At 39.3% G+C, this 14,602-nt stretch overlaps 1 protein-coding gene across 9 annotated transcripts in view; it reads right to left on the reverse strand.

Moving 5' to 3' along the window:
- znf521 (zinc finger protein 521) overlaps window positions 1–14,322 on the reverse strand; it is a 123,477-nt gene extending 109,155 nt beyond the window's left edge. For 2 of the 9 annotated variants that reach the window (XM_015372525.1, XM_015372522.1), the window contains exons 1-2: window positions 13,955–14,101; window positions 6,374–6,430 (exon numbers count right to left, since the gene is read on the reverse strand). Coding sequence is in view for 3 of the 9 variants with exons in the window: in XM_015372518.1 (XP_015228004.1) it covers window positions 6,374–6,430; window positions 13,955–14,112; window positions 14,222–14,322 (316 nt within the window). In the remaining 6 variants the exon portion in view is untranslated. Of the gene's footprint in view, window positions 1–6,373; window positions 6,431–13,226; window positions 13,268–13,954; window positions 14,113–14,221 lie in introns of those variants that run through there. The other 7 variants (XM_015372518.1, XM_015372524.1, XM_015372523.1 and 4 more) reach the window with 7 other exon arrangements.
- Between the last annotated feature and the right edge of the window lie 280 nt (window positions 14,323–14,602).

Consider the following 14,602-nt stretch of genomic DNA (forward strand, 5'->3'; position numbering starts at 1 on the left):
TATATATTTATTGTCTTTATGTACATTTAGTCAAAATGGCATTTCGAAAAGAATTTAGGTCATTTTTCACTTTTTTTGGGAAGCAGGGACATTGAATTATATTCTAACCGACTGAAAAATCTCTAAAAGCATAACAGCAATTAAACATTTTTTATACTTATAAGATCAGCTTCTTGTATGTTTCATCAGGTATTTGGATGATTTATCTTTAAAGTTGGATGGCCTCCCTGCCATGACTCTAATATTTGGCTCCCTTCACAGGTTCTCATTCTGATTAAAGTTGGGACTCTGGCTGGGCGACTGAAAAATGTTAAAATTGCTTCTGTGTTTTTAAATCTGCTCTTAAAACGCTTGTTTTTTTGCCCCGATTACTTTACTGTTGATTGTTTTTTGCTTGCATCATTGTAATTTTGCTTTAACCGTTTTATTTTAGTTTTTATTATTTTACATTTATTTTTGTGTTCTTAGCTTTAATGTTGTTTTAAGAAATTTAGCCAACTGAGTTTAATTTCAAAGTGCTATAGTATAAAAGTATAGTTGAATTAAGTAAAATAGAATTATTTTAAACGATATGTCAAATGGTAATGGAACGTCAGGTTATACAGCATATCTCAGTAGCCGTCTTAGAAAAAGAAAATAAAAGCAGACTGCATTTGCATAAAGGACTACAAAAATAATTAAAGATCAATCAAATTCATAATTCAAATAAGATGATTTTATTAAAATATAAAATGATTGGTTAAAGAAAATGAAAGGAGAGGTCAGAAGGAAAATCTAACCGACTATGTTTAGATATTACAGTCAAAGGCCACTCGAAACAATGAAATAAAAAAACCTTTTCTCAAGTAATGTCATAAAATATTCTAATGTTAAAGTAACTTGGGTTGCTGTTATCTAAGAGCTTGTTCTAGATAAGTGGAGCAAAAGAACTAAAAGCTGATTCTCCAACTTTGGTTCTAATTCTAGATATGCAGAGTAGATTTGTGCCTGAAGACGTGAGAGGTCTACAGAAATCTTTAACAAATGCTAAACTTAATGGAACCTTAATCAGAAAGTTAGCTGAATAAGACCCCTGACTTAAACCTCATGGGGTATATTCATGCCTAACCCAGAGCAAACCAGTTATACAAAAATAATAACATCCTAAAACAAGGAAAAGATTTCTTCACATTTTGTTTTAATTTGACATTCCTCCAAATGTAACCACGATATACAAAGCACAGTAAAAATCACTGAGGGCTGTGTTCTCACATGCCTGCAGAAAAAAAAAAAAAAAGCATGTCGGCCTCAATCACACCAAACCCTGATGGAGTTTTCTTTATGCAAGGAAAGAACATGATGTGGAAAATATCATTACCAACGCATAGATCTGCTCATTTCCCCCTTCCATCATTTTCAAGAGATCCTGATCTTGCGACGTGCTCCCCCCTCCCTACACACTCGACTCCCTCCCTGGCAAACCACCATGCAACCACCCACCCCCAAGTTCAAATTAAGAATTTATTTTAACCAGTGAGCAGCTTCTGTCGACACGTGTCGGCGGGCCTGATCAAAGGTGAGCGCACTTCTTTATCAGAGTGAGAGAGGCTGTCAGAAATGGGAGGACATTAAGATTGAATAACCTTCACAGGCTTGCCGGTACCTCATTATTTAAAAATCTAAAACTTCTGCTGAGCACCCAACATATATAGGTCACGCCACATTCTAATGCCACATGCCTCTGAGTCTACCATCCTCTGTGTGGATGGGATTTAGGGGGTTATTCGTCACATCCACTTATTCTACCCATCATTAAAGAACATCATCCGGGCGATGAAGCTGCGAACTTGCATAATTCTTAGCAATTTTTAGGAATATATTTAAAGGGAAAGACTATAATTTTGAGCTCGAGGGGGGTTCTTGTACTTGGTGTGTGAGTTTTTCTCTCCCCAAGTCTTCCTACTTTAATTATAGGTGATTAAATCAATGCACTAGAAACTTAAAAGCATAGAACAAAACCTGTTTATCTAAATGCTTTGAGCGTGTCAAAATCCCAGGTTTCAAGCGACATGCCTATCTTGCCATTTAGCAAAAACAAAACAATTGTAGTATATTAATAAAAAATTTATGATGCACGGTAAGCTGAGATGAAAGTGATACAGGTGTCAAACAATTACAGTAGGAGTAAGTACAAGCAATGATGACAACACCGAGAAAGGAGAGAGCGAGATGGTGCCGCACGACGAAAGCACAGGTATACAGGCGGCTTCCACCTCCCGTAAAACCTGAACGCAGAGAAGAGATACAAACATACAGAGAGAGAGAGGGTGAAAATCAAAGCGGCTAATTGAGAAACAACATTTGAACATACCAAATGCTCTTTCTCTCTCTGCCTTACCAACTCCCTCACTGGGAGTGATAATATTGAACAGAGCGCCTTGCCATGCCATTAGTGCAGGGAAACATCAAAGGAAATGAATAATAGAGAGTATGATTTTCTGAAGTGGTGGAGTGAAAGAGTCCCTTCCTCTTCCCGCTGTACTGAGCCCTGCAGTCCATTGATCTGCGGGCAGCCTGGACCTAAGCAGAGCCAGAGATTCAGACATTGCACTACTCTACACTTCACTACAGCACCTAACCAAGACTTCAGATGTCTATAACTCTTCTCGGTCTCCTCCGCTTTGACAAAGCCATAACACTCTTACAGAAAAGGAAAAGCACTGTGAGACTTGCTTCACCAAGAGCAAGAAGAAAAGAAAGGAATAATTTATATATTTGTAAAGGGGAAGCACAAGGACAGAGCATGTGGTATAATTACATACAGGCTGTATAATGGTAAAGCCAAGCTGCAGATCTTAAGCTACCCAAGACTCTCTTAGTAAAGAAGCATCCTGCCTCATTAAATCTTAGACATCAAGCTGTTCCTGCCTTTCTACACGATGCATTTTACTATCTGTCTGTTAGAGAAGCCTCTTTTGTTAGAATTTATCCTTTGCTTCTGCTACTTATCAAATATGAATGAGAGCCAAGATACAGGACTTGCAGCAAACTTGCAGAATCACAAAAGTTTGCAAGTTATGACGGCAGGTCTTCAAACCGTTTCTGATTAAGCCATTGGCTTCTCAGAAGTCAAATGGCTTTTGTGGGTCTGTCCGTCAAACTGCCAGATGGAGGAAAATCAGTAGAGCCATTTTTGTTGCCTTTCCATTCAATGTTCTTTTAGCCATGAGCTTGAACGACCGCTGTTTGATTACCTGTGTCGAAACATTTTTAAAGTCACAGGTGACAAGCTTGACGGCATCTTAAAAGTTTTCCACTCCAAGCGACTCGTTTTCTCATTGACCGTTCATCAATCCATGCACAAAATAAATCAGTCAGATGAAGTCAAATGAGGAAAGTGAGAAATTAATTTGTGCGCCCTCCTGATTTCTCCACAGGCAGACATCGATCATGCAGCGGCTGTCTACCCTCACTCTAGAGATGGAAACTGTGGAGGTTTGGGGAGAGAGGAGGTTCGTGTGTCTGAGGGGGTCGTTGTAATCAGGCACACTCATTAGCTTTGCCTTGGCACTGGATGACAGGAGGTCTCTGAGGCAAGTTAGTCTCTTATGTCCAGCCCACCATCTCTTGAGTTGAGGGTGAGAGTGGAAACACAGGAAGCTCCTTTTCACAAAAGAACTAACTAATACCTTTCAGTACAGGGGTACAAAAGGGAGGGGACAGTAATGGTAGTTTCTTTGTAACAATCAGAACACTGCAACAAAGACTCAAGATCTAATCAACTGTTACTGTCTCACAGAGACACATGGAGCCCCGAAAACACAACTTCTTCATTATTTTAAAATTATTGCCACAGTCAATTCAAGTTTCCTTATTATATATCATGTTGGACAGCACACAACAATAGCATTCAATAATGACTTTTATTTATTGATAATGAGTTAAAACTAAGGGTGAGTATTGGCATGGGTGTTGTGATGCGATACATGTCACGATACTTGGATCACAATAAAATATTATCACGATAATATGCAATATCAATATATACTGCAATATTTTTCTCAGCTATCAAAATATAATTGATAAAAGGAGATAAAAATGGAGATTTATCCATTAGATACAAAAGAAACAATTTCTGAAAATGTTCATCAGAAGATATTGATCATTCAGTTATTTTGGTGTCCACGTTGCTTGGGGTTTGAGTCAGTCCACGTCCTCTACTGTGACTGCCTCAACTACAGATACGGTGCTGCATCACACAGCAAAAGGGCTCCATAGCACTATCTACCAGTGTGGCGGTGCAGAGTTAGCCCATTTTCCATCATTGTTTTATGTAAAAAAATTTTGTGTTTTTTTTTTTTTTTTTAAATGATACTAAAAACTGAAAGATCGATATTATATCGGGCAGTGAAATCACAATATATGACCAAATCTACTTTTTTCCAACACCCATGGTTAAAACCAAGACTGGAAAAGAAGGTGAAACAGGAAAACTAATGATTTCAACCTTGCTGTTAGTTTTGTTCTTACAGGATTGCCAACTAAACTATACGATTATTGCCTGTCTCTACAACGAATCCCTCTCTTGTTTCCTGCCACAAGTAGAGTCTATGCTTTTACATATTTTTTAAGAATATGTAGTAAAAAATATTGAAGCCCATAAATTAAATACTTTTATGTCTTTTAAATTCAATGTGGTCTGAACAAAAGAAAAAGCATTACTGCAACTCCCTTTTATTGTTTTAATACGGTTTTAAATGGGGCAAAGAATTTACAAACTCGTTCATGCGCAAATACACATGGTTAAGAAATGGAGCTGTGCAATTTAACCATAAACCTAAATTGTGATTTCTTTTAAACAAAACTGCAATAAATTTTATTTTATTTTTTTTCTCTGCATTGACAACAAGCTGTTTGATTCCAGAATTTCCTTGTTTCCACGGCATTGAATGCTCTCTTTTTCAGAGTAAATTGTCCTGGGACTTTACTATTTGATGGAAATGTGCTTACTTCTAACTCAAATGCTTGATCTGTGCACCAGCTGAAACTATCTCTTCCCTTCTGTGTGGCAACAAACCCACTTTAAGCGTAATTCTTTAAAATGGCTGGGGTGAGAAAGTTAGTGTCTGGAAAAATGAAGGTGACCATAACTTTTTCAAATTGTGATTCTATTCCAAATGTAATTAATTATTCAGCCCTAATATGAAGTGTAGTAGTATCCACTGCAGGTTGAATCAATCTAAGTACTAGATGCAGACAACTACAAGTCCAGACTAATAAAAAATAGGAACTAGTTCAATTAAGGCCTAATAGGAAGCTAAAAATCACATATTCACATTAGCAATTCTTAGCTGTATTGTGGGTTTCTAGCAGTGTTGTAAAAAAGTACCCAAAAAGCTGGAAGATGTGTTCTAAAAAGCGTGAAGTCTTGTTTAAAGCTTCTGAAACAAAGTATTACCAGTCAGACTATCAGAGGACCCCTTATTTGTCCACTCTTTTAAAACAACAGGGAAACTAAAGGACTACTTCCAATCTTCCGCAGAAATGTTTTCGGCAATAATGTTCATGTCTGGAGACAATTTTAATAATATATCTCACTTTCCATGTTGACAGAAACTGGAACATTTTTCAAGACAGAGACAATGATGAAGAATATCAAAAGATTTTGTGGCATCAAATCTGTACACCGGCACTCCATAGACATAAACATTTTAGAAACCTCAAGCATAGCTGAGCCAAGCAAGTATTTATAGCGGTGCACACAGCTTTGCTGTTTCACATAGGAACACTGGGTAAATGCCGGACTAATGTGTCAGCCTAGGCGTACTTGTGGTCCCCAGCCTGCTGGGCAAAACCATCCATATCAGGTTTAAAATAACCACGCCTGAGACTTAACCTTTACCAGAGACAAATGAAATGAAAATATACTGTGTGGTGCATCAAGAGCAGGCTTCATTCATAGGGGGCTTTCTGCTAGCCTGACCTGAATTACCGCTCTGCTCCTGAAGGGCCACTGTGAATGGCACGCTTGAAGACAGGACACATTCATCTACGTAGCTCTATTTTACATCATACAGTGGGATGGGAAACAAAGAGTATGAAAAAAAGACAAGGAAGACCCATAGAAACACCAGGAAGGTAATGGACACACCTGCATGCATGCAGACCAGCTACAAATACAAGAAAAAGCATCAGTGCTTTCGGTTGCGCTCTTATGAAAAACACATGCAACTGTACAGTTTACACCATGAAAACCTTAAAAACAGGAACCTGATACTTTTTCAGCGCTCTTGTCCTAACAACGGTTTTACAGACAGACACCCACACAAACACACACACACATACATGATCCACTTTCCAGCCGAAAATGATGAAATATGAAATGGAGCATTACCGCTTGGAATGGCAGTCTGCCCAGGACTGTGCTGGTCCTCTGTCACATTGTCTTCTACTGCCAGAAACAAAAAGACAAAAAAAGGGGGTTGGGGGTGGGAGAGAAACAGTTAACAGTGAAGAAACAACTTTGACAAATTGAGATTTTTTATTCTTGTTTTTTTTTTTTTTTTAGATGGAAACTAAAAGAGCTTTCAGATGCTCTCAATGGCTCAACCTGATGTCTGGGAATTCACATAAGCCTTTCAAGTGGATGAGCTCTGGCAAAAAGCAAACAGCCACACACGTAAATAACATATTGGACTAGGTAATGACGTGATGAATTATAAACACCTCCCTTGGAACATCTCTCCAACATCAACAGTGACTAAGTTGGTGAAAAAAAAACCCACCTTGATGACTACATTAGTAAGATGACTGAGTAGCATGGAAGTTTAACAAATTAGATGGAGGAGCAGGTTCCAGTGCACATAAATATCAAATGCACATGGCAAACGTATCATAGAGAAATGTACTTCTTTTCCGTACTGATACAAATTTTCAGTTTTTTAAAAGTCTGACTTTGAATTTCCTTTAAAAGAGAAATATCTGCTGCAGGTTCAGTTATAGATGAAAGCTATAGATGAAAAAGGACAGGAACAGAATATCCTTGTATCCATTATCCATAACTTACTTTAAACGTATTTATTTTAAATTTCATTAAACCTTGTTTTCTTATACATTTATTTATTATGCTTCTGTTTGACCTGCTGATCATTGATCAATACTATTAATTGCCGATTAATATTTGCACCCTCTAGTATTATAAAATGCACAGCCTCGATTCCTTTCTGTGCCAAAACTGCCAAAGCAGCAGCAAAGAGCTTTTACTCTCTAACAGGGTGGGTGATAACACTGAGATCGTTTGATAGAGACTTCATTAGGTGAATGGAAACAAAGTCACTTTTGACTTTTTGACAATACCACTAGCCTTGAAAAACACAACTTGTGTTTAGTTAAAGGTGGAACCTTTTTTACATCGGAGGCTTGCTGGAGCTGGTGAGACTTCCTTGTGGCATGTCAAGCACAAGAAACGAAATGGATTTTAACAGCGGGAAGAGAACAAAAGCGTCTCCCACCTGTTCCATGTAAAATGAGGGTCTCACAGAGGACTTCATACACCTCTGTGTTCCACCCCTGCAGTTGAAATGCATTCTCCATTATGTCTTTCCTTTCTAGCCTTTCATTTTCTTGGGCCAAGAGGAAGGGAGTTGTGAGTTGGGAGGGGGGGGGGCTGACAGGACCTCCCTGTAGGGGAGTATGGCAGTGACTGCCAAAGCAGAGATTGGCGCACTTTTAAAATCGCACAAAATATCCTGTACTTTGCATAATTAAGATGGGGATCCTATGGAGGCAGAAGCCTTTCCCTCTGGGGAGCTAGAGTCTGTGTCAAGCAGGGTGACAAACATCAATGGAAAAATGAAGAGGAGAGAGCCGAACAGTTTTTATCAGCACATATAACAGGAAATGGCAGAATCTTTCTTTTTTTTTTTGCCTACCTGTGTTTACTTCAAGGAAATAATCATTTAGGAAAAAAAATCCCTCAGACATTCATGGAAAATATGCAAAACAACTGGTCAAAAGTCAGACAATTAATTAGTTCAATCAATTAAAATTGGTGGAACAGACCTAGTTGGACAAAACCGCACATCCCCTCAGAACCGCTGTTTCAGCCTTCGGAGAAAACTTGTCCTGTTAAAGGAGACCTCTGTGACTGACGCCCTGAGAGTTTAATGAGTTTCTGTAGCACCGTTGAGCGCCTTGCATCTTGGATCATTTAAATGGGCTACAGATAGGGGGTCCTAATAAATCCCCCGCCGTTCTATCAGAGAATAGTGGCGGGAGCTAGAGTTTTTGTTTTGATTACCGTCACTGTTGGCGAGATGAGGGAGCTCAGGCAGAAAATTCTATCTTACAATGCCATAAGAACTTAAACATTACGGCAGTTTGCGATGATTTGTCACCACTGCGAACTTATTAAAAGTTTTGCCATTTAAAGTAAACAACTTTCATCGCCATGCAAACGCTTTTCTCATTTGTACCTGGCTGCTTGATAATTAATAGCCAGCTTGGAGCGATCGCGAAGGGTAAGCTGTCAAGTAAAGGGATGTTTTCAACAAGCTGGACTATGATTAACAGGAAGAACAGAGCAAATATGACTAGCAGAGGCTTTTTAATTAATATGGTCTTAAGCCTATGATTGGCTTGTAATTACTTGAGTAAAACTTAGTTCACATTGTTGTAGACGCATCACTGCTATCAGTTAATTACTGTTTGACAAGGTACAGTGTATCACTCAGTCGGTGACAGGCTGCCGTCGTGCTAAACATGGTTTATACAGCTGTGAAGACACGTGGGACTATTTTGGTGCAGAACCTCTCATTTTTTTATATGTTCAGCAAAAATAAATTAGATTCTGCAGAATTTAGCCTCTTTAGCAAACATCCTGGCTATGCACACCTCTAACTCTAAGTAAGTATCATCAGAATATTTAATACTTTTTAATGTTATAAAAAGGAAAATGTCCAAAAAAAAGGTAAATTAAGGCAAAACAGACTAGAAAAGCTGCAAAAATACTCTTTCAAAATGCTAAAATTAGCACAAAAAAAGCAAATCGTAAAGTTGAAGACAACTCTTTCACGTATGTGTATAAAATGTGTCAATGCTTAATGTTTTTTAGCTTTCTTTTCCACATGTCCACATGCTTGTGTCTGTCAGCCTTAGACTGTGTGTGTTTGTGAGGGGCGTACTTTGGGGGAACGTGGAGGGTGCGAGCAACTTACAGGCATTCAAACAGCCCCAAAGTGTGTTCCTGGATATGCGTGACTCATCTGCTTGGTTACTGCGAGCATGAACGATACAGTGCCGAACACAATGCCTGTGTAATCCGCCCTGACTGACCAGCAAGGAGACGCTCACCACGGGGAGTACAACTCAATTTAGCTCGGGTCAAGAGGTCAACCCTCCTCAATTAGGGCCGGGGAGAAGGGAGGGAGGAGGACACGCACTGCACATGAATAACTTTCTTAATGAGCATTATTTGAACGGGTGATTAGTGTCATAAATAATTTGCAGTTAAGGAGCATGTTGTTTGTGTTGCATAATATTTGTAATCTTCCATTTATTGCTGCCATTGTTTAAAATAAATTGTCTCAAAAGATACTCCAATTGTGTCAATTTAAAAGCAAAGACAAATGTCATGAATCAACAACCTCATTATGCACGTTTTGCAAATTCAGCTTCCGGAAAATATTAACGCTATTCATCCTTAGTCTATAATTTCATCCGCAGCAGTGCTACAAATCAGTCACTGTCTCTGACTAAGAAGTGTGTCTCCATGTGGCAGACAAGCCATGACAACAAGAGCGACACATGCCATGGAAAAAGGACAGATATCGGCCAGCTCCCGCGACACCCCGATCCAACACACTCAGCCGCACGTCAAGAGCACTGACAGGCATGCTAATGGGATTTTTTCCATGGCTTCGTCATAATTTCCTTAATGATAATTCTAAACTATTTTTTTGTGTCACATTAGAAAAGCGTTAATGGGTGTTATGCCACAGATCATTAATTGTGAGCGGACTGGAATTTGAGGCAGCTGAGAATGACGCTGCTAATAAGTATTTAAGGAAAGACAAGACATTATACAAAATACTGTTTATTTCTGCATCTCAGTCACAACAATCACTGTTAAAAATCAGCACTAAAGATATTACTTGCGAATGCGTGCACAGAATAAAGAGTTAAATGAATTTGGATGGTATTTATGATTAAAATAATTAACATTAAGGATATTTCCCCCCATGATGCAAACAATTATAACTGTAAAGAGGAGGGGTTCAAATCTTACAACTATTTAAATTCATTTTTTTACATAAAAAAATACTTCATTTTCTAAGAAATCTAGAATTTGCAGGGGTTCTTTTTACTTTTTCTTTAAAGCGTTCATTTAAAAATTGAAGTTTTAAACAAGATGTGTTTTAGTAAACTGATCTGTTTCAGCATACTTTTTTAAAATTCTGTTATATTTAGGTCTAAATAAAGGTCTTAATAAAAAAAATCTTGTATCTTTAACTGTGACAACAAAGCAATTCTCCAGAGTTCACACATGTGGCAGCAAATTTTTGCTTCTAAAAAAAAAACTAAGTATTTATGGAGTGCATGATACAGGCCTGATTTCAGGACAATCGCTACACTCAAAGTAAATGGTGCAGGAAATGCATTTATACATGCAAACAACAGATCTAGCAATGCCTATCCTTTAGCAAATGAACTTGCAATTGCTGGGGTTTCATTTGTGCTTGGGAAAAAAATATAAACTTGGGCTGACATTATTCAGGAAGAACAGTCACACAGGCAACGTGGCAGTAGTCGTGCAGGATTCAGGAGGAAGATCCTCCTTGCCTTGCTGCTCACTGTGTGCTGACCCAAAGCCACTGCACATGAAAACAAAATTACAATATGCCTACAGTTGAGAAACGCAGAAGACTCGGGATTGAGTAAATGTCAGTAGCCGGGGTGAAGTGTTTGCATATAAGCGAATGATGTATGGTCTCGTCCTGTGCCATTTATTCCCCAAAGCAATAACGTAGCTGGATCTGTCTCTCAGACTTAATTGAAACGGGACTTGTAATGTTGCCCTTTTTCTCGATGGGACCAAAAAACATAACCTCTGACTCCCAAAAGCCACCAAGACCGAGAAACTGGGTGTTCATGAGGAAGGGCTGGGGGTGGAGGGGGGAGCTACACAAGGGGGGGCAGCAAAAAAAGGAAGAGTGTCAACTGTCACTGCATTATTTCCCCATCTCCTCTCCATGCATGCCGTGTCTATTGTATCCATACACATGATGTCTGCATCTTTCATTTGCACCTGTTTATTCTGTAGGCCTACTCTGAAGGACAAGATGTTCTTTATGGGCACTGACCGCTGCCCTAAAAACAACATTCTCAAAACTCTCAAACCATGAAGCTATTCAGACAGAGGCTCACACATGTCTGTGTGAGACAGAAATATACGAAGAAACCAAAATAAAAATATAAAATTAGACTTTCTAAAACGTAAGATAAAAACACTAATTCCAGCCTCTCTGCAAACAGTAAGAGAGAATTCAACTATTCAGGGAAATGACAAGTTAAGTTATTCTGTACATCTGTATGAGTGCATCGCAGTCCCTAAGGAAAGACATAGACAAAGAACAATAAATAACATCTGCCTGGCCTGCCTTGGGTCTGATTCAAAACACAGGGAAATATCTCTGACATATTTCTCCACTTCTGCCTCGGCCAAAGCGGTGGAAATAAAGATGCAGAGGTAACGGCCATTTTTTTTTCTTCCCTCTCCGATTTCAATTTTCTGTGACAACGACTAACACAAACAATGTCATCACTCTGACTTCATTTGCATGCTGATTTGCTCACTACACATCCCTTCTCTGCCGTACACACTGATGTGCACAAACCCAAACAGATGTTCTTCGGCATACTTTCAAACACACTTGTAGATTGCTAGGTTGCAAATAAATATGTTTAACTGATATGTCTTTTGAGATTAACCACTGTCACGGTACTTAATGAAAAAAAAGAAAGAAAAAATAACTCCCAACCCCATAATGTCAGAGAAAATAAGAAATGTTTGCATGGAGTTGTTTACTGCGAACGGAGACGATTTTGGAAAAGATGTGCTGCACTAACATTTCCACTTCTCTCCTGGGTATTGATTTAAAATGGTGGCTGCATGAATTTACTACCGCAAGACCATGTAATCTTCTTTTGAGATGAAGACTTCTGAGAAAGGAAAAAAAAAGGAGGTAAGAATGAAAGCGAGAAGGGGAGAAAGGGTCTACAGACCACAAGCTGAGAAAGGGAAATTGTGGACAATTATTTGCTGAGCAAAATACAATGTCTGCCAGATGAACTGGAGATCAAACTCCAAAACTCTGTAGCCCCCCCACCACCCCACCCCTTTGCCCACACAAACACACTGCATATGCAGCTAGGGAAAGTCATGTGTGAAGACTGTGGGTTTCTGTCTCTATTTCACTGCCCCCCCTTCCTCCCTCAATGACAAATGGGGGATCAAATTGCAAGCCATTGCAACTGTGTAAAAGCCAATAAGTCAGAGAGATGACAGAGAAATAGTGTAGAGAGGAGATTTCCCCACTTTTTTTCACATGTGCATAATCAAACTTATAAATAATGCAAATGGTTAGATTTGAGGGATCTTTCTTTACAATATCTCTATATAGATATGTCTGCGCTGTAAATCATAAGGAGCCTTTTCTTTTCCCTTTCACATATAAAAATGTTTTACACCTTAGTTTCTCAGACAGAGTTGAATCACGTGACTCAGCCCCCCCATTCCATCAGTCGGCTCAAGATCCGACCTGGAGCGCCTTTAACGCATCCAGATGTGCGCATCCAGCGTCGCGCTCCGCTGTTGCTCTCTCTCTCTTTCTCTCTTCCTGTCTTACATTCTCCATTGCCCTTCCCTTGCACTTTTACTGTCACCACAACGCAACCATAACTGAAGCAGATCATCCTTTTGCTTATTTGATTTGAAAACAATTTGTTGTTATACTCCTCTCAAACGTAAAGTCCGTCTACTGCCGCTCTTTAAAAAAAAAAAAAAAAGATGCGTAAAATGCGTAAAATAACACACATTTGCATCCCCCTTAATTGGCAGCAAAAAAAAAAAAAAAAAAAAAAGATGCGTAAAATGCGTAAAATAACACACATTTGCATCCCCCTTAATTGGCAGCAAATGTTTGGAGAGAGCCAACAAAAATAAATAAATACTCAGGCTTATCACTTACCTTTCAGTGATCTTGGTTTCGCTTGCTTGCGGCGCGACATCCTACAGAAAAGAAAACCCCCAGCTGAAGTTGCTCAGTTTCTGCCTTGTAAATTTCAGTGCAGGACGGGATAGTCTATGGGTATGATTTCTCTAAATTGCCCTGGCCGAAAAATCGCGCCATTACAGAAAGATGCAACTTCCAGCCGTGCGTGGCCGCGCGCTGTGGACGCGAGTTTGCCTGTTATATTTTTTTTGTGATGAGTAGGTGGATGTTATAAAATCCAATTAGCCCCGATCGGTGTGTTTACAGTTGAGCTGGAAAAGTGTGAGAATGTGCCGATCCCGTCATGCCGCGTCCTTTCTCCGGGAAAACAGACGCGCGTGTGGGCATGATGATCGCTCAGATAAGAGATGAAAAGCGGAATATAGCTACAAGCTTTTCGTTTCTCATCTCAAATGCATCCGCGTTATAAAGGCATCTGCAAAATACCTCCTACGAGAGAGCACAAAAAAAAGGAATAAAACTCCCCCAAAAAAATAAAAATAAAAAAGGAAAAATTATAATCACTTTTTTTACTTCAAATCCACCTAACAGTATTAGAACTACAGCAGACTCTTCCCGTTTCTCTCTCCGGTCAGCTAATCATGAATTAGGTTCGGGAATGTGATCTTAGTCTATGTCTAAATTGCTCTTAAAAGAGGTTGAAGAAGCAGAGAGAAGATGGAAGCTCCCTCCTCATCACAAACCTGCAAGGTCTTGGACTGCGCTGTCGCTCCGGTAGTCCACATAATAATGGAAAATGGAAGCAAGGCCCCCAAAGCCATCAGGATGGCTCCAGAGGGGGCCCCTACCCCGCAGGGACTCGCTCTGTACGTAATCACTGAGGAAATCATTGTCAGCCTGCCTGCACTCACACACAGACAGAGAGGCATGATTAAAATCCGAGGGCTCGTGGCAAAATGCGGATTGCTGGATCCGCTCGATCCTCGGATCCGGAGTGGAACTCTGCTCACCCTGCCGTCTCCTCTGCCTTCATGCTCGCCGTCGGCCACTCTCCGTCTACGGCAGACGGACTGGTCCCCCTTCTGGTAGAAATGGTTAAGCAGAAAGACATTTTCTGTGCGGCTGTTGGGTTGCATGTATGAAATAGAGCATAGAGATTTAAAGAAAGGCTGAGTGCGCTTTATGTAGAAGCATATCTTTCTCAATGAAAAACTATTGTAACATAATGAGCATGAATATGTATTTGTATATATAAAAAAATATATAGCTATATATATATATATAGACACACATTTTTTTCTTCTTTTTTCTAAATTATCAAGATTAAACTTACAAATATGTAAGGTTACTTTCTTTCTTTGCACTTCAAAGGAGCATTGCAATAGTCTACA

This window comes from Cyprinodon variegatus, unplaced genomic scaffold, assembly GCF_000732505.1.
Source record: "Cyprinodon variegatus isolate N-32 unplaced genomic scaffold, C_variegatus-1.0 Scaffold73, whole genome shotgun sequence".
NCBI lineage: Eukaryota > Metazoa > Chordata > Actinopteri > Cyprinodontiformes > Cyprinodontidae > Cyprinodon > Cyprinodon variegatus.